The 21,128-nt window shown below is 34.2% G+C and overlaps 1 protein-coding gene across 27 annotated transcripts in view; it reads left to right on the top strand.

Moving 5' to 3' along the window:
• BIRC6 (baculoviral IAP repeat containing 6) overlaps positions 1 to 21,128 on the top strand; it is a 222,397-nt gene that overhangs the window by 180,380 nt on the left and 20,889 nt on the right. For 25 of the 27 annotated variants that reach the window (XR_011526608.1, XM_070574115.1, XM_070574120.1 and 22 more), the window contains 3 exons: positions 4,333 to 4,543; positions 19,064 to 19,209; positions 19,873 to 19,983. Coding sequence is in view for 24 of the 27 variants with exons in the window: in XM_070574115.1 (XP_070430216.1) it covers positions 4,333 to 4,543; positions 19,064 to 19,209; positions 19,873 to 19,983 (468 nt within the window). In the remaining 3 variants the exon portion in view is untranslated. Of the gene's footprint in view, positions 1 to 4,332; positions 4,544 to 15,954; positions 16,128 to 16,691; positions 16,861 to 19,063; positions 19,210 to 19,872; positions 19,984 to 21,128 lie in introns of those variants that run through there. The other 2 variants (XR_011526609.1, XR_011526610.1) reach the window with 2 other exon arrangements.

Below are 21,128 nucleotides of genomic sequence, written 5' to 3'. Positions count from 1 at the left end.
GTAGTATGTACTACCAATTAGTACCACTAATTACTGTTCCTAATTGTATAACATGTCATTTAGATTTTGTCTAAGTTTTACACGAATCCACATTTATAGGAGGATTACTTCTAGAATTAGTATCTGGTTTCAGTGAATTGATGATAATGTGATCATAGAGTCAGTTCCTGGATTTCTTAGTTGTCTTTCAATTTTAGCAAGGAAACTGACCATACTGTTTATAATTAGTATTTTCATTTGGGGGTTAGTAATCAATGTACTCTGACTTATACCTTTATCCTTAAAAATTGGCCAGTGGGAAGCTACTATTATGCCATTTGGAGATGTACTTTTTCATTTTATTTAAAATTTCCTTTGTCAATTATTTCTTCATATTTTTTGGATCATATGGTTTATTTATATATCAGAACATTTTAGATTTAATTCTCCAGGGTAGTTGTCTTTTAATAAGAACACGGTATTGCCTCAATTGTTTTGTTGTAAGGACAAAATTGGTGTTCAGTTTTAATCCCACTGATTATTATCCTGGCAAAGTGTGTATTATTAACCCTTTAAGACAGTTTTTGTGTATACATAATAATCCTCTATCACCTTAATGTTTGGAGTTACTTAATAAGATATGATTTAGTGTATAATTTATATTACTGCTCCTCTGATCCAAGAATATATATTATTAAATATATATATATGTTACCAAAAGCCATGCTTTGTTGTGTTGTGTTTTATTTTTATGGCACTAGAATGTTGCAGAGCAGTGGAGTATGGATTATTTGAAGGCCATATTATAATATGGAGCATAAATTCTATTCAGAGAACTCCATTCACAAGAATCCGAGGAGGGGCTGGCCCCATGGCCCAGTGGTTAAGTTCGCGCGCTCCGCTGCAGGCGGCCCAGTGTTTTGTTGGTTCAAATCCTGGGCGCGGACATGGCGCTGCTCATCAAACCACGCTGAGGCGGCGTCCCACATGCCACAACTAGAAGGACCCACAACGAAGAATATACAACTATGTACTGGGGGACTTTGGGGAGAAAAAGGAAAAAAATAAAATCTTTAAAAAAAAAAAAAGAATCCAAGGAAAGACACAAATTCTAAGGAAAGGCTGTAACTATACATTATTTAATAACATTAGAAAGTAAAATTATACCCTTTAATGAACACACTGTCTAAAATACTAAGTATTTTTCTTTTTATATAGAGGTCAGATTAATTGTTAAGATTTTAACTAGAAATAATGTATAATAATATCACTTTTTCTAACTGAGACAAGATCATAGCTTAATCCTTTTGTACATGTGTTTATAGCTTAAATTCTTTAAATTGTCTATGTGTTATCAAGTTACTATGATCTGGTAATTACTAAATTATATTATCAATAAAATACTTACTACATTCCAGATACTCTGATAAACCATTACAAAACAGTTCAAACAGATATATGATGAAAAGTATTTCCCCTTAACATTGCCCCTCCAAACCCTAATCCTTCTCTTCACAGGAAACTACCGTTACTAGTTTATGATTAATATTCTGAATATTCCAAATCTATACAAGTATATCCAGTGCATGTATGTATCCTTTGTTTTGAAGTAAACCTGAAACAAAATATTCTTGCTGTTTTGAACATAGTCTGAAGATTTTTTCTTTTAAGCATAGTGACTGGCTGTGTGACACCTAGAACCGCTAGAGGAAGACCCATCTCTTTGGATAGAGCCCATACGCACATACTTTTCATAGTTTGTGTATGTAAACAATATGAAGGATTTGGATCTTTTTTTTTTTTAAAAGATTGGCACCTGAGCTAACAACTGTTGCCAATCTTTTTTTTTTTCCCTGCTTTTTCTTCCCCGATCCCCCCAGTACATGGTTGTATATTTTAGTTGTGGGTCCTTCTAGTTGTGGCATGTGGGACACTGCCTCAACATGGCCTGACTAGTGGTGCCATGTCTGCCCCCAGGATCCGAACCAGCGAAACCCTGCGCCACCTCAGCAGAGGGCATGAACTTAACCACTTGGCCACGGGGCTGGCCCAGGATTTGGATCTTGAAAATGGAACTAAGCAAGAGAATTTTTTGCTATGATGGAAACATTCTGTATCTATGCTGTCCAGTATGGACTCGTGTGGCTATTGGTCGCTTCAAATGCAGCTAGCACAATTGAGGACAGAATTTTTTATTCTTTTACATTTAATTAAATTTAAGTAGTCATATGTGGCCAGAGGTTACCATATTGGACAACTCAGGGAGCATCGTGGTATAATGAAAAATGTCTAGAATTAGATGTACCTGGGTGTCAGTGTTGGTCTTGCCGTTTTCTATTTGTCTGCCTGTGCAACTTACTTAATCTTAGTTCCTCATACTCATAATGGGGGTGATAATGCCTTCTCCAAAGAATAATACACACACAGAAATGTCACTGAGTTGAAAAAAGGGTGAGATGTATCATACCAAAGTTGATAAGCCTGGTGAAGGACTGGAGAAGGAGAGAAATGGTCAAAAGAGACTATAGCCTTATCAGGATTGTTTCACTATTTGTCAGGATGATCAGTTTGAGATGGTGCTCATGTATGTAAAATGAATGTTTAGAAATTCATTGATTTTCTCTAAGTATTCCTACATAGTTCTCCAGCCATAACAAATAATATTTGAGTCCGTGTTTACATAAATGTCATCTTCATGTATTTTTTGCAACTTATTTCAGTCAAATATGCATGTAGGAGACAGATCTACTTTACTCTTTTTAAATGCCCGATACGATAGAATCATTTGGATATGTTGTTATATATTTAGCCCTTTAATTTATTACCCTTAGGTTGCTTTCAACTTTCAGTATTGTAAACAGTATTATATTGATTACCCTTGTTTATAGGTAATTAGTAGCAAGTGATATTGCTAAGTCATTAGAATATGGGCATTTTAAATGCCAAACTGGTTATCAATGTGCATATTTACCTGTTTCTATAAGTCTAGCTTTCCCATATCCTCACAAGTATTAATGTTGTGTTTTATGCCTATTGATTAGTAACTTTGGGTTTTAACTTGGACTTACCTGAAAACTGTATTGTACTAAGTTATACTATAATATTATAGTAAATAATAAGATTAGATCATGGGTTGGAAAAGAGGCTTTAACCATAACCAAGTATGTATGGAAAATTTATATGTGATAAAGATGGAGAGGGTAAAATTTCAAATAAGTGAGGAAAGAAGAGGCAATCATGCTTTCCTACCCTAGTCCTCTGCATCATCATTGCAAGGTATGAAACGAGGGCCTGCTCCTCCATTTCTCTGAACAGCCTATTTGTCATCGGACCATCAGAATCAATTTTGTTAAGTCCTTTATCCCTTTATATCAGTTGCCACATGAAGTCCAGGATTCCTAGGTGATGCCTCATCCTCTGATACTCTAATCCCAGTATTGCTCTCTGGGCAGTGAAGTAACTCCTACATCCGCCAGGTACTCCCCTAATTCTCCCTCCCTGTTTCAGCCTTCTGTGTAGCATTCAGAGTACTTACTGGTGTGTGAAAAATTTTTTACTCATTTGTCCTTTTCTACCTAGAATGTAAGCTACATGAGGGCAGGGATTTTTGTTTGTTTTTTTCGCTGCTGTATTCCCAGCCTGTTTAACAGTAGGTTCAGTGAGTATTTATGGAATAACTAACATAATAAATAACAAATATTTACAGAATAATTTTTTTCAGTGACTGGTATAGGAAAAAACTTATTAGATCCTGATCTCATATGATTCACAACAGTAAATTCCAGTTGGAAGAAACCCATAAAACTTAACAAAATTTATACAAACGTTAGGAGCTACGTATGTTTTTAGAGTAGGAAATCCATTCTTAGATGCACGTGGTTTTAAGAAAAAATTTCATTTGAGTTGTAGGTAATAATTAAGTTAGCATATAATCAATTTTTTAACAATTTGTTGAATTATACTTTTGATAAACTGTGATCATATTGTTCTATTTTACGTAATATACAGCGGTTTTATCACTTCAATTTAATTTTTAAAATATATTTCCACTTCGTGCTAATAAGTGTATTTACTGCCATAATTTATTATCTGGGCTATTTAATTTTTATGTGTAATATAACTAGGTAGTTGCTTAATTATATTTCTTGCTCTCTCCCCAACTCTGTCCCTTATTTATTTTTATTCCCTAAAAGTGTCTATTATGCTTTTTACATTGGTGCTTCATAAACATCTGCATTAGTCCGTTTACCAACTAACCAATTAATCTTAAGATTCAAGTAGAAGCTGCATTGCTGTGGACTTACTTTTATATTGCACATGTTCTCATTTTATATTTTTCCCCTCCTCTTATAGTTCTTGACATGGCAAGACATGTGCCACTCTATCGAGCTCTGCTGGAATTGCTCCGGGCCATTGCTTCTTGTACGTCCATGGTGCCCCTGTTGTTACCTCTTTCTACAGAGAATGGTGAAGAGGAAGAAGAACAGTCAGAGTGTCAAACTTCTGTTGGTACATTATTAGCCAAAATGAAGACCTGTGTTGATACCTACACCAACCGTTTAAGGTACTGTACTTTTCTTCATTTCTCTTGACCTTGCCTCAAACAATCTTTAAAATAGCTTTATGAGGTTTTCTAATGATATATGCTAATTAAACACACATACACACAAGCAATATATAAAACTAGAAGGAAAAAGTATCCACCAAAGGCTACACTCAGAAACCTTTGTTCACATTAGCTTATCAGACATCTCCCTCTACAGTCTTATAGCTATAGGTATGAAGTTTTTCTTAAATGCTGTCACATTGTACCTATTATACAGATAGATGCTAGTTTTATTCAGTGTTGAGGTCAAAGATACTTTTCAGTGTCAGTAAATATATATTGCTGCCATTGTTCTTAATACTTTTAATTATGCATTGTATATAGGTGCTATATTTTACTTAACCATCTAATAGTGGACATTTCGGGTTATTTCCAATTTATAATTACCTCAGACATACATCTTTTGGGGCTTGTAGAAATCTCCACAGTAGATTCATAGAAGTGGAATTGTTGGGTTTATGGATTACTCCTGTTTCATTTTGATACATATGTTATAATTCACACTGTAAGTTTTTTAGAAGTCAGAGGATTCAGTATTTATTTGTTGGAATTATAATAAAGTTAGTATTTATCTTCATGTAAATTTAAATTTTTAAATGAATATTTAAGATTATATCTCACTAGATTCAGATAAATTCTGCTACGAAAACTCTCTTTAAATAACCTGGTAAGCCTTTTCCTTTCTCTTAGAATCTGTTTAGTGGTTGTCAGTTTTACTTAAAGATGGCCTAATTCTGATTTCTAAGGCATTTATACTACCAGTGGAAGTTTATTCCTTTGTCAGTGGTCTTTTGAGTCAATTAATATTCTTTACCATCTTTGCAATATATTCGTTCTACCTATTTTCACTTATTTTTTAAGAACCTAAAATTTGGGAAGCAAGAATGTATGTCAAACGATGGCAGAGAATTGGTCACTGGAGGAATAGTTTTTGTCAGTCTTCACCTTTCAGGGAGAAATCAACTTCTCAGATAATCGTCACTCTTCTTAGCTTATTGTATTGTCATTATCACTTTAAAAACTAATGTCTTGCTGCCAGTCAGCAGGAATCGTAAATTAGAGAAGAGAGTAAAGAAGAGCCAATTGGCAGAGATATAAAAAGCTGTAGGTTCGTACTACTCTTTTACCAGGGAAGGAAAGTGTAGAGGTATATTTTCTTTCATAGTATGAGATATTTTCTGTTGAGGAGAAAAGAATAATATTATGTTTGGTTCCATCCTTTACTGTGGCAACAATTTTTTCAAATAGTAACCTAGGCAGCCAGCATAATTGTATAAAAACAATGTGATGTCATAATTGAACTGAAGGTCTAATTTCCTAATTGACTTCAGTCACACTGAGAAATGTCTAACTGAACATCCCATGCTCTGCCCTGGCCATCCGTGTTCCTTACTCTTGTACCTAAAAAGATAGTTCTTGACAAAGCAATTAATGTAAAATATATAAAGGGGGCTGGCCCCATGGCCCAGTGGTTAAGTCTGCATGCTCTGCTTTGGCGGCCCAGTGTTTTGCTGGTTTGGATCCTGGGCTTGGACGTGGCACTGCTCATGAAGCCATGCTGAGGTGGTGTCCCACATGCCACAGCTAGAAGGACCCACAACTAAAAATATACAACTATGTACTGGGGGACTTTGGGGAGAAAAAGGACAAAATAAAATCTTAAAATAATAATAATAATAATATCACAAATTTGTGATGTTATAAATGTGAAAATAAGACCATTAAAATAAAAATAACTTTCTTTATACTACATGTTTCCTTATGCTATAATTTCTATTGGATCCTGCAAAAATGCAGTTGTAGTACATTGAGTTCTATGGTAATTATAGAAGATGCTTATTGCATTGAATGAAATTTGTACACCTAGAGTGCCTTTTTCGTTGCTTTCCTTAAATTAACAAATTTCCAGTTCACATAACATATTCAGTATAATTTTTAAAAAAGTGAATGACTTCTGGGGCTGGCCCGGTGGCGCAGCCATTAAGTGCATGCATTCCGCTTCAGCGGCTCAGGGTTCACTGGTTTGGATCCCGGGTGCGGACATGGCACGGCTTGGCAAGCCATGCTGTGGTAGGTGTCCCAAATATAAAGTGGAGGAAGATGGGCACAGATGTTAGCTCAGGGCCAGTCTTCCTCAGCAAAGAGGAAGCAGGTGTTTGCTCAGGGCTAATCTTCCTCAAAAAAAAAAAAAGAAAAGTAAACAACTTCTGTATAAAATGTATTAATTAATGATTCACTACAAAAATTTAATTTCAGATAGAAGATAACTTGAGTTTCGTTTAACTGGAGCTCTTTATTTTTCTACTTGGTTACCTAAAAAGAATTATTCTTCAGGTTGTTTCCTTCTTCAACAAGGAAAAAAAAATGATGCCTCAGACTTCTAAATTCTGTACCAACAAAACACGCCTGTACAGATCATAATCAGTGTTCACAAAGTTCATTTCATTTATGTTATTTATCTTATGGTGACCCTGTACAGTAACTATTTCTAATAACTGTTTTACTGATGAAGAAACACTACTAGTGCATTTTTTAATAGAATCTGAATATGTTTCTTAGTCAAGATCCATCCATCATGATACCTGTTACATTATACAGCCTCTGTTAGAAAAAGAAACCAGTAAAGACATACGTATTTTAACATCCCTACTTTCCTTTCAAGGTTTGACATATTGAGAATTCATTTTCAACTTCACAGAGAAAGAGGGTAAATCTGTTTTTTTTCCAGCCTAGCAAGACTTAAGATGTATTTCTTTTCATATTTTCATTATAATAGACCTCTAATAAAATGAACGATGTAGTCCAATTTCCTGTAGAAGTTAACATCCACAGAAATTGGCCTAAGTTCAACATTAACACTGTTTTAAAGTGCAGAGCTTTCCCCTCCCCCTACCTGCCTACTCCATCCCCAGCTATATTCTTTTAAAAACCCTGGATACTCTTGAGAAGACGATGGGCAAGGCAAATATGTTCTGTTTATGTATCATTTTGAGGATATGTTTTAGTACTTTATTAGGGTTTGGAGTTATGGCTTAAAAATAATATGTAGGTGTACCCCAACTCAGAAAATTATTACATTATTTTTATCTCTGCTGTCTTGGAAAGGTAAGGCTGAATAAAGTACGTCTATTTAGTATAGAGGGCTTTTTTTTAAGTAAAACAGCAAGTACTAGTTTACTAATTAAGTTATATGCCTATTGCCTTGTTTTTTCCCTCTTGTTAACTTATTTCTCATTTGTAACTGTTTTTTAAACAAAGCATATACAAAAGGCATGCAGTTTTTTTTCCCCTTGAAACAAAATTTTAATACATTTAACTCTTTGGTCATCTTAGATAAAGAAAAAATGGATTCACTATGTACTCTGCAGATCTCTAGGTCATGATTGTGTTTATATATAATGATTTTCATTGAAATTATTTCTTCTGTATATGTTACGTTTATAATTTTTGTCTTCCTTTTGTGGGTGAGAGAAATTAAAATGTTTTGCCCAGTTTACTTTTACTGGCAGGAATAACCCAAGTAAGATTATCCTATCTTGAGGTCAGCGCCTAAACCCAACTAATTTTGATCTCGAAATTCAAAGAATGGGGGGGATTATATAGGTTAGCTGGCTCTCTCCCAAGCCTGAAACCTTTTGTAAGAGGAAGTAGAAAGCTATCATTAAGAAGCTTAAAAGGCAGATCATTTATCTTGTATTTATCTAGTTTATGCATTACAAGTTTGTGATTATATTTAGATAGGTGAGATCTGGCCTGATCACAAGATCGTGACTGATTTGTTCATTTAACAGATGTTTATTGAATAATGTTCATGGGAGCATAACAAGAAGATAGAGTCCTTTTTCTAAGGGCCTGACAGATAAATGGGAGAAGCAATCACTAGACAGTTTTAATTACATGATACATGGCATATTAGAAGTATACGACATTACTGGAGAATCAACCCAGATTTGGAGGCCTAAAGAATAAGTAGGAATTAGTTAAATGAAGAGGGACAGGGGGCTGGTATACCAGGCTATGGGCATAATGTTAGCAGTGAAAGGAAGCATCACGCATTCAGGGAAACCTAGAGAAGTTTGGTGTGCCTGGCTGTAGTGTGGGTGGGAGATGAGGCTAGAGAGAGCAGCAGGGGCTAGAAGATGAAAAGAGTTGTATTAGACAATAGAAAGTTAGTTCCTAGGTAGAAATTCATTCTGTGTACCAGACGTTTGACTTAAAAAAGCAATCATGTAACTCAGGCTTTATAAATCACTTATTAACTGCATTATTCTGCCTGTGGGTTAATACTGGCAACTGCAGATTTATCCCTGGGGATCCCCTTCAGTAGAGTGCAAGTGCTATACCATAAATAGTTCTGGGAGCATGGTTTCCTTTGTTCACATATAAGAATCTAAAGTCTAATTCCAGGTGGAAGTTTTCTAAAACTAGTCCTACTAGGTTATTTTACCGACCCAGTTAGGCAGAAAACTATCACCTCTTGGCTTGACGGAGGCTCTGAGTCATTAGCAGAGAATCTTAAGTCTTTTATATTAAGGTTCAGGGATGACAGGGTGAGACTACATACGTGTTCATACATTCCTCTGCTGTTTTCTTAAAGCTGTCATCCAGCTTAAGTTGTAGATGGGGAGAACTCGTACAGCAGTAAGTAGGTTTTAGATGTAATTTTTCTGGAGCCTTTTGTCTGTATTATTTTGGAATTTATCTAAATCTAAAGTGTGCTCATGTAATAATGGGATTTTATTAATCTGATCAAGTAAGCCAAACAGTTTTCATGATTGAAAACAGGAGGAAATTTTTCTTGGTAGAAATTCTTTGTCAGAGTACAGAGCCTCAGCATTTATGAGGAAGAACTTTTAGATCTTATACCACCTGTGCGATTGTTAGAATCTTTCTTTAGATCAACTGACTTTAAAAAAAAAAAAAAAGCATTTTATTTGAAGAGGAAACTTCAAATTACTACCATATCAGAAGAACCATTATTATTTGCCATAAATAGAAGATAAGAGTAAAAGCGAATAAACTAAAATAAAAATACTGACTCCACACCTGTTTTCTGCTTTCAAAAGGAAGGTTTGGCAAATGCTAAAGAATTTCCAAAGGGTCATTGAGACCTTTCTTTTCATTGGAAAGGGGCTAGCTTTCTCATTATGCAATTCAGTTATCTAGTACCATATTTCATTACCACTTAATGTCTTCTCACACTTTGGGAAATCTTCTTTAATAGGGTATATCTTCAAGTCCTCTAAAATAGAAGCGTTTTGCAAATATAAACTAACAAAATAGAAAAAAGAGAAAAAATGGCAAGATGTCCATTAACTATCTTACTCTCTCTCCCTTTTTATCTGTGTTGAATTGGGAGAAACTAAAGTTAGCAGATAGCCAAACTAGCCTAGCTTTTGTTTGTAAATGTGGCTACAGTTTAGAATGGTATTGTGGTTCTTATCATCACCTTAAAAGTTTTACAAAAAGTAGTTGGTTTTTAACTTAACATGCTTCTCTTCCTTTTTGTTTTTTACTTCCCTGATTGCTAAGATACCCAGGGCCCTCTCTGGGCCCTCTGTCTGGTTGAAGCACTTTCTAACCAGGTCTGTCCTGCTGTTCCAGGATTTTCCCCTTTTTGTTTAAGACAGACCTCTTATTTCAGAATACTTTCCTAAGTATGGATATGATAATTTATATAAAAAAAAGGAAATGGCCCTTTAGCCTTACAAGGGGGCACTTGTATTTTAATAAAGAGTAACTCAAGTAATTCTTGATGAAGGAGTGTATAGGAGCTGTATTAGGTGGGTTGCGTTTTACGTCATGCTCCCTTTTCGGTGGTCGGCCGGCGGGAGTAGCCCAGGTAGAATCATTACTGCAGTTACATTACCGAACTCTCTGTGCGTCCAAAGGCTTCAGTGAGAAGAACTGCTTAGAGGAGGAGTATGGGATGGCTCAGTGGCACAACGCCATGGGAATGCTTTGTATGCCTGATAGTTCTGTAATTACTGAGTTTTTGCTGCTATGTATAATAATATATTGTGTGACATGTATAGTTATATATGCACGTGTATATCAACACACACATCTGAAAAGTAGCTTCTAAAGTTTAATTTTTGAATAATAAACTTTAAGCCATGTTTCATATTTCCCTTACTTATAATTATACCTTAATAATAAAATGATATCTCTTATGGGTGAAGGTTAGTTTGATAATTACAGCACTCTGATACGGTTGGTATTTAGTATAAACGAGAGCACTACTCAAGTAATGAATGTACTTCTAGTTTATTATGTTCATCTTTCCTGGCTTATCTGCTAAATTAACCTTTTGACATGGCAAGGTGACAACTAGGAGTGGTTTGTTGTGATTTAGTGTGCTTTTAAAAAGTTGACAGGGGTTGACCTAGTGGCGTAGTGGTTAAGTTCGCGCATTCCACTTTGGCTGCCCAGGGTTCGTGGGTTTGGATCCTCGGCATAGACCTTCACATCTCTCATCAAACTGTGCTATGGTGGTGGCCCACATGCAAAGTAGAGGAAGATTGGCACAGGTGTTATCTCAGGGCCAATCTTCATCACCAAAAAAAACAAAAAACGAAAAAAAAAGGACATTTCCTTAGACAGTTGTTAAATATTTACTGTGCAAATTGCATTAAGAGCTTCCTTAAAGATGATAATATTTTAATATTCTTTTATTCATGATTCTATATTTTTATTACCTACTACCTCTCCTAATACATCCTTTCAAAATTCACACTTCTTAATAACTGCATAGAGTTAATTTGAGTCTAATGGTTAACATGGATAAACTGATCAAAATTGCTGTTGGCTGATTGCCAGTAAGCATTTAGATGAAGATAAATCAAGCATAACATTCCTTTTGGAAGCACAGAATGCTGTGCAAAGCATATCACTTCAAAATAAAGAATTTTCCATTCAACACTCTCCAACTTCTGTCTGCAGCAGACAAGATTAAAGGTAATTAATTATCGGAAATTTTTCAGAAATCAATTTTTTTAATATATATGACATATTTTGTACATTAGTCTCGTAGAATTTTGAAAGCATACCTTAACTATACCTCTAAGGTTGCCATCATCTATCGCTTAAAACCTAAACAGTATTGGAACATTTTAGGATGCTGTCATCAGGAAACTTTTTTTCCTTGTTCCACTGAAATTTTTTTATAATAGTTTGAACAAAAATGGGGAAACAGTTGATTAAACCATAAATACTGGTTCTGTTTAAAACTTCATTTGCCTCAGTAATATTAAGTGGTTTATTTACGTTATTTCAGAGAAATTGTTCAAAAGCCACCTTAGTAATCATTTCAATGGAGAGATTGAAGGACTTCCAAAATAATAAAAAGCTCTTCTTATTTCTTCGCTTGTCTACTTCCATACTAGGCACTTAAGAAGAACAAACATTTAGTATTCATCCATGAAGGACTTAGATTCTAAGTGGAATTTACTCCCTTGGCTAGTGTTTGGAAACTTTTATTACCATATACGTTTCATTTTTCAGATGCCCTCAGTGTAGCAATATTAACCCTTTTCTTTTTTTGTGAGGAAGATTGTCTCTGAGCTAACATCTGTGCCAGTCTTCCTCCATTTGCCTGGGATGCCGCCACAACGTGGCTTGGTGAGCAGTGCTTGGTTCATGCCCAGGATCCAAACCTGTGAACCCCAGGCCGCTGAAGCAGAGTGCATGAAATTAACCACCATGCCACCAGGTTGGCCTAACCTTTTTATTTTTTACCTAATGCAGAAAGAATTTACCAACTTTTCATTTATTTTATCCAAAAGTCTTAATTCTTGCCTTTTTTCTTTAGCTTTCTAGTTTAATGAGTTTTGTGTTTAATACTTTAAATCATTAGGCTTACAAGCAGTGGGAAGAAATAGTTCCCTAGGAGCCAAAAGAGAGGTAGAGGGACAGAGGGAGGGAGTGCATTGAGAATGAGACAGCATGATACCAAAAGTCGGAGAGAAAGGCTGTATACAAAGTGTAAGCAGTGTTACACGCATGTCAAAGACAGTGTGATGAGGTAGATGTTTATTGATGCTGAGTCCAAGGTCACTACCACTTACATGCATTATCAAGTGTGTTATATGAGCTATATGTTTCAGGATGATTGCCGCTATCTTTATTATCTCAGACAAAATCTCAAGCAATCTTAATTGCTGAATTTGAAGTCTCTTGCTAAGTAAGATTTAGTTTATAACAAATCTTTCCTGACACATCATAGTAAATAACCTGTCTCATGTTTTTATCTTTAGGGTTTTAGAGCCGTAAGGGACTCTCTTTCAGGTAGTTCAGATCCCTCTGAAAAATAAGGTCCATAAATACTGTGATTTGTTCCAGGTTCTCTGATGCTTAGTTGCAGAGCTCAGATCCCCTAATGTCCCAATCAAGTATATTTATCCACTGAATTAAACTTAAGTTCCAAAGAACAATTGGATTTGTGTATCAATAAATAATTAGAAATGGGAGAGATGGACTTGCTTCTGACTTAGCTTTGTATATTTAGGATATATAAAAAAAATTTTTTAATGTTGACAATGAAGTAAAATTATTTTTAGTTGAAAAATTTGCTTTTGATAATTATAAAGTATATACAATAATGTGGATTCTATGAAGTTTTTCTTATGTTTCCTTTTGCTCATCTTTTTTCATTCTCCTGAAGAATTTTTAAGTTAGCACTATGATAGGATATTAAGGCATATTTCCTTAGTTATGTGTAGCATTCAAGTTGTGCCTAAGTAATAATTACTGTATTAATTACTAAAGTAAACTAAGCTTCAATGTGTTTTGTGGTCTATCTAGTACGTAAACAGGTAGCAACTTTCTATAATTATTTAAATAAAGAGTAAGGCAGCTTTACCTGTTTGATGTTTTTCTTGCTTCAAAGAATTAATAGAAACCATTCTTCTGAAAGTTTCTTAGTTATTGATGTATGTATTTGTCCTCTCCTGTCTTTTCAAGCTGATCTGGTATCTACTTGTATAGATTAGGGCAATGTGTTGGTGATAAAATTGTTTCTTATTTGTTGCTAAAAGAAGCCTGTCACCACCTGAGAGGCTATTGTTTTTCGTCTCCTGAATTTTATTGTTGTCTTAATATACCTTATATTTCTAATATCTTTAGCTCCCTTGTCAAGAAGAAATTAAAGAGTTCATATAGCAATACTTCATATTTAAAGAATAAGCAAAAATACTCCCCTCTATTTATGACCAGTTATTGATCAGTATTTTATTTTAAACTCTTAAAAAAAGAAAGAACTTGAAAGTAACTCTCAATTACCTCCATTAATAAAGGGATTGTGGCATGGGTAACATAACATAATACTTTAAACGTTTATCTATATCATTTCCACTTGAATTGAAATATAATTTTGCAGTGTGAAAATTCATTCCGTTGCCCATGAAATAATCGCACTGTGAGATGTGACCCCTTTGGCTTTTACGTACCAGACCTGGTGAAATTCATCTCCTACTGGCCATTCCAACCTGTGTTATCTCAAAATGAAGTCAAAGTGTAACCATAGTAGTTTGGTTCAAACTTCATAGCTTCCTTGGAGCTGGAACAAAGGCAATTATTTTGTCTTTGATCTTCTATGCAGACTTTTCCTGCTGGACTCCAGTAGGCAAACAATCATATTTAGTATTTAATAGTTTCACCAAAAACTTGAAAGAGGGACTTGCTGTCAGTCAGATAGTCTTAATTGCTAATACGGATGTGACACAAATGTTGAGTATAAGGTCTTCTGGACATTGAACTTCTTAACAGCATTAAAGCAAGCATCTATTATTGCCATTTCCCTTAGCTATCTCGAAGAGTCTTTCTGGTGCAAAGAAGTTTATCATATTTTAAAATAACTGAATTCACTTGTAGAAATACCCAATTCCTTTTTATCTAACTGAGCAGTAAGATTAGTTGACCTCATCCTTGAAAGGCATATTTTCTATCAAACTCTCTTATTTTAACTCCCTTAAGCTAGTTCCTCTAGGGCTTCAATCCTTTAAGAAAAAATTTGAATTCTAGCCCTCCTATTTGTTTCTGTTGGAAAAATATTTCCTGGTTTCTCCTCTTTTTCCTCTCTGCCTCTCAAACCTACACAATGAGAAAGGCTTGATTTCTTAGCCAAAAAGCATTTGTTGTAACCATATATGTTTTTTTAAGTTTCTGTTTTTGATGACCTTGAACAAGTTCAGTTGTTTATCAGCCTTTCACTTGGCGGTAGAGACAGTGATGCCAACATTTATTTTAATCTCTCTTCTTTGCCTCAGTTGGATTGTCCCTTAGTGAAGCTTATTATTTGTGGCAGCTCCATTCCACAATAGCACACAGTACTTTCATTATGTCCTGTGATGTTTAATCTGACCTAAAAATTATTATATTTTTTATCTAATCTAGAAATCAAGGTTTTATTTTTAAAGACTTCTCATACCTCTGTTTTGAATATTTCCTTCTCTCATACTGTTCATTTATTCTTGCCAAGACAAGAAAGATTTCATCTTCAACTTTCATTTAAATCATATTGAAAACTAAAACTTGTACTTCCGTTTGGAAAGAGTTTAAGTAAAAACAAAAGGGTATCTAGAGCTTTAAACTAATCATGGAAAGCATTTATCTTAATTAAAGAGGTCTTTGCCCCATTTACTGGTGCATTTAGAGAATTATTTTCAGATTTTCTGGAGACATTAGAAGCAAATAATTCTCCACAGTAATATATTTTTTAAAATCCTTCTGCTTACTTTTAATCTTAATTATTTTAAACTATAATTCTTGCAAAGAGCTTTAGAGCTGTGGAGTATGATATGATGCATTGTTTTATAGATAAACATAGAAGTTTCATTCTCTTAGCGTTTTAGAATCTTCCTCTAGGATGCCAATTCTTAATAGTTCTGAATCTGAACATTTCAACATGTAGTCTCCAGATTACTTCTTTAACGTGGCTCTGGTTTTTAAATGTTTATTTCAACTGTGTGATAGCTTTGACTTTAGAATTATGAGTGCAGGGGATTGAAGTGGTCTTTCCCAATGTTCTACCAAGAAAATAGCTATATAAGCTGTTTTCAGTTTATAGGTTATAAAGGAACATAATCTGATATTTTGTATTTAGTTTTACAAAATATCCGACTTAATTTGGGTGATAGTATTAGAAGAGGCAATTCAATATAATTGAATGCTGACTTATGGGTTTTTTTTTTCCCTTTTCACAAGAAAGATTTGCCCATTTTGCTCACATCCTAGTTCAGATTATGTGTCACAGAGCCAAAATTTGCTTTATATATTAGCTATTTAGTTGGAATTCACAGTATAGTGGAAAATGTTTGCAGATAATTCTGTGCAATAGTAGAAACTTCAGTTGATTCCTCGTATTTCTTCAGGGCAGTGATCACAACCAGATTCAACGTATGCACAAAGCAGCGGATACCATGGTAGCGGCCGTCGCTGATTGCTTTTACCATGTTGGATCCATTGTCAGTCTCAAAGACCTACTTCCAGCTAGGTGCCTTGAACTCAAATAGCTTTTCACACAGACTTCAGGATGTGAGCGAAGGTATGGCCTTTTTTCATGAGCTGGGCCTACATATGGGTTGACAGTAACCTGCAACTTTTAATAGAAAAGAGACTACTGGCTATAGTTTAATGTCAGACAATGACTAGTTGTAGTCATCATTAGGGAGGTAGTTTGTTCTTCATATATTTAAAGTACTCATGTTTTGGACATTATCCCTTTTTTCCCTGTATGTTTTTGTCAAAAAAAACTATCCACATAAAAATTTCTCATTAGAACCTGGTGTAAAGCTCTAAGATATATCTGCTTTATGATTTCACCACTGTCTTCATTTTGAGATGTATTTGGTCATTTCTTTCATATATTTGGTGTAAAAAATATTTTTTAAACTTCTATGGATTTTTGCACTTTTTCTAACATTTTTTCTTTTGTGGTCAAAAAAATACAAAATTTATCATCCTATTTGCACTATTTTAATAGTAGGGATTGCTCCTACTAGTCTTCTTTTGAAAACTGGAATTAGAAAATTGGTATTCATGATTAGGGCTTGAAATTTAGACTTAGTAGTTTTCCAAGAGTAACTTGCTCTAAATTGCATTGATACAGTTGACTCTCCACACCAGAGGTTCTTGTTTCTTCAAGGAGAAAATACCCTAATTCTGGAAAAATGAACTTCACTCCTGTATCTTCTTTCTCTACTTGGCAAGATGTATTTCTTTAAGTGAAATCTTTATGGAAAGTACAGTGGATCAACTGATTGATGACAGATTTTAGGGTACCATCTTTATTTTATTATATCTGTAACCGTAACTCTTCTGTTTTCTGAAACTACTTACTGTTGCTTTCCTATTATGGTTCAGTGTCCCTATTATTTAAGAATTTTTTAAGCCCTGGGATTAGAAAGAGAATCATTTATAGTTGGGAAGAGAGAGTCCTTATAAATTAAAGGATGTACTGTCAAGCAGCTTATGCATTTCTCTTGACTCTCAGTGTTTGACACTAATTGTGAATAGCTACTGTTAAATTCAGAAGTTGAGAATCTGTTTGAGCTTGTCTACTAGAATCATGTTTTCATTAAGGAAATTGGTGGTCTCAACTTTGTTTCGTAGCTACAAAAGACAATATCGTGTTTGATTCTAGCAGTAAAAATGTTTGATATTTCATTCTTAAAACATTCATTCACTGTACTCTGATTACATACATATGCAGACATATATGTTCGTAGACACAGACACACAGATGTTGATGACTGAAATGATATACAGTCATGTGCTGCATAATGACATTTCAGTCAACAATGGACCAAATATACAATGGTGGTCCCATAAGATTAGTACCACGTAGCCTAGGTATGTAGTAGGGTATGCCATCTAGGTTTGTGTAAGTACACTCTATGATGTTTGCACAAGGACGAAATCACCTAATGACGCATTTCTCAGAACATATCCCCGTCGTTAAGCAATGCCTGACTGTACAGTATAATATCTACCAAGTTTTCCTAAGAGGAAAAGGAAAGTTGGCCATGTGTTCTCTGTGACTTCTTATACCTCAGGGAAGATAAGAAGACAGCATAAGAGAAAAGGCAATAACCAGGTGACATTATGCCTCTTCAGTTAGATTATCTCGTCAGGTGAGGTAGTATATACCTTATAGTCAAAAATATCTGTGGGTACTAGTTTTTTCACATACTATGGGAACCAGTTCAAAGCACATGCATAATACTGTATCCATTTACCCTTGCTATCCACCTGAGTGGCTTTTCTTAATTTACCTCTTATTATCTACCTAAAGTTAAGCACTGAGTTTCTTTTGAGCAGATTTTTGTCTTTGTGATAAAGAATGGTTCATTTGTACATAGACAACATGATATTTTTTTAAAGCCTCTTCTACCTTCTGTTAGTCTTTTTATAGTTCTCTAAGGCTCCATGCTCACTTTGTGAAATAATGTTTTAATATAATAGCCAAGTCCTTTTGTGGTAGGTATACAACTAGAAAAATAAGTAATGTGTAGTTTAGATCATACCTTACCATGCAAATTTTAAACGCCTGTATTTATATGTGATTTCAGTTTGTTTTAAATTGTTTAATGAATTAACAAAGATGTAGATTTTTAGTATCTAAGAAGTAGTGTAATGATTATTTTGTGAACATGTGGTGAGAGTTGAAATAGAAAATTGATATTTAGTTGTTATTTTCAGTGAATCTTATAATAAAACACCACTGCATTCATCTAGAAAATTTAAAGAAACATTTTGATGCCTTATGCACAGAAATTTTACTGTAATACATCCTGTTATGATATACAATTTGATATAAAGTTATGTACATTTTAGACCCTGAATAGGGAATAACAGATGAGTATCTTTAAAATGATTATGCCCTAAAACTTAGTGTTTAAAAAATTTCCAGTTTATAGAAACACATTGTATTAAGACACCTAATAGTGAACCTGCATTTTACTCTGGAATATCTCTTTTTCTTTCCCTTGGAAATTAATATACTCTGAATGAAATACAAATAGTATTAAAATAAAAAACTCCATATGGTTCCTTGATCCCCAAGTCTTAAAAGAGAGAGGATAGACGTCTGTCATTTTTTAGATACAGTAGTGATTTCTCTACTTCTAGGTATTTATAATTACTGTAAGTATGTTTTTAAAAGTGTGGATCCAAGGACATATCAGGTATCTCAGTGTTTTAACAGTATGACATTTCTGCAATGTTTGTCTCTTGTATCTTTTTGCATTTGAAGGGAAAACCTACCCAAAACTTTATCATACTAGGCATTATTCTATGGTTTCAAAAGTAACAATGAATCTAATTTAAACAATCCTCAATATATATCAAGTATATGTCACATAAGATGCACACTACCATTTTGATTTTTAACTACTATTATTGATTTATAGAGATATTTATTTTTCAATCCTAAAGTCTTAATTTTCCTTGTATTTCTTTCCATATTAAAAAAATTTTCAGATCTAAAAGAGAAAATGTTAAAACAGGAGTAAAACCAGATTCATCTGATCAAGAACCAGAAGGACTTACTCTTTTGGTACCAGACATCCAAAAGACGGCTGAAATTGTTTATGCAGCCACTACCAGTTTGCGGCAAGCAAATCAAGGTACAATACTATCCCTTTTATGCTGTTTCTTTTGATTCAAAGATGTTTCATTTACTTACTGAAAACTGCCTTTCTTTTCCCTCTATGTTAATGGTTTTCAAGCAAGTTCATTTACCTAAAAGTTTTGTTCTATGTCAGGTTTCCAAGTTAATAATGAATAGTCTCTAATTTTAAAATATTTGCCTCTACCATGTCTGATTGCTAAGACTAAATTTAGTAGGCTGACAGCATGCATTATAAGTTTCTCTTTTCTTCCCATTGAAAGTCATGAAATTGAAAAATGCCATTGTGTTAGGTGGAAAATAGTACAGTAAGACTATGTGTGAGAATTTAGTGAAAATTGGTATTTTCATGTGTTAGCAACAGAAGATATAAATGATTCTGCATTATCCATTGCACTTCTGCTGTTTTTGCCTGAATGGATGAAAGCTAATTAACATTTCAAGAATTTAAGCTTTAAAATTGATAAGGTTCTTTAAGCCCTATTAGTTATGTTTATGAAATAGAAAGAAATCTTTTATTCTTAAAATGGTACAATAGGAAGATAATTGTGAAGAGTTTGGTAATTTTTTGGAATTCAGAATTTGAACTCTAGAAGTTGTTTTTTGTTTTAATTTTGTAAAATGTATACTTACGTTATTTATCTTGAAATACAAATAACAGAAAAAAAACTAGGTGAATATTCAAAGAAGGTGGCTATGAAACCCAAACCTTTATCAGTATTGAAATCACTTGAAGAAAAATATGTGGCTGTTATGAAGAAATTACAGTTTGGTAAGTTGAAATTTTAATCTTTATTCAAATTTCATTTCACATTTTAAATAGTGCTATTGAAATGTGTTCTAGTAAATTAGAGATTTTAAAACTTGCTTGTACCATGAATTATTCATATTCTCTCGTGCACTCTGTATATATATATACACACACACACACACACACATATGCACAGGAAAATTTTTATCATCTTTTTATCTCTTTGAATTTATATCTGTATTTATAGTTATATAAATCATGATTCAGTGGAAACCTAGGAAAAATGAAAAGCCAAATGTCTAACAAACAGGCAGAAGTGATTTCTTTCTTTACGTCTCCAGTTCTAGCCTGAAGGAAGCCAAGACCTGGGGCTTCGAACAAAGTCTGTTACTCCTACCATTTTAGAATTCCATGAGATTTACCTTTAGAAAATGTAGTTACGCATAGTTCATTTGTAGCCTTTCCCATTCCAAAACTCTTGACAAGTAAGGGCCAATGATAAGATCGTCATTTTAGCGCCCCTCAAAGAACACTAAAATAGGAGTCAAAAAACATAGATTTTTGTCATACTGTCTTTGAAACCTCAGTATTAATCATTTGGCTTTTGTTCTACTTACCTCTCATGTTTGCAGTAAAAATCACATGAGATGGTAGATTTGACAGTGATAAAGCAGATCATTTTTATCAATGATAAAAAGATCAGGCAGATCTTTGCAAAGGTCTTGTTCGCCATTTTAAGATTAGAAGAGTTGAGGTGAGGGGCTGGCCCCGTGGTCGAGTGGTTAAGTTGGCGGGCTCCGCTGCAGGTGGCCCAGGGTTTCGTTGGTTCGAATCCTGGGCGTGGACATGGCACTGCTCATCAGACCACGCTGAGGCAGTGTCCCACATGCCACAACTAGAAGGACCCACAACAAAGAATATACAACTATGTACCGGGGGGCTTTGGGGAGGAAAAGGAAAAAATAAAATCTTTAAAAAGAAGAAGAAGAGGTGAAGTATACTGCTATTCAGAAGGCATATAACAATTTTCCAAGGGATTCGTGTTTTTGGATAATTCTGCCAGCCATTGATAGATTTTGACCATTTTGTAATAAACACTTGAATTCAGGAAAATGTAATAAACCTCAAATTCATTCAACACTATATTAATAACTATAAATGATTAC

This window comes from Equus przewalskii, chromosome 14 (assembly GCF_037783145.1).
Source record: "Equus przewalskii isolate Varuska chromosome 14, EquPr2, whole genome shotgun sequence".
NCBI classification, from domain to species: domain Eukaryota; kingdom Metazoa; phylum Chordata; class Mammalia; order Perissodactyla; family Equidae; genus Equus; species Equus przewalskii.
The sequence above is the reverse complement of the archived record's forward strand: the minus strand, read 5'-3'. Positions and strand labels throughout refer to the sequence as shown.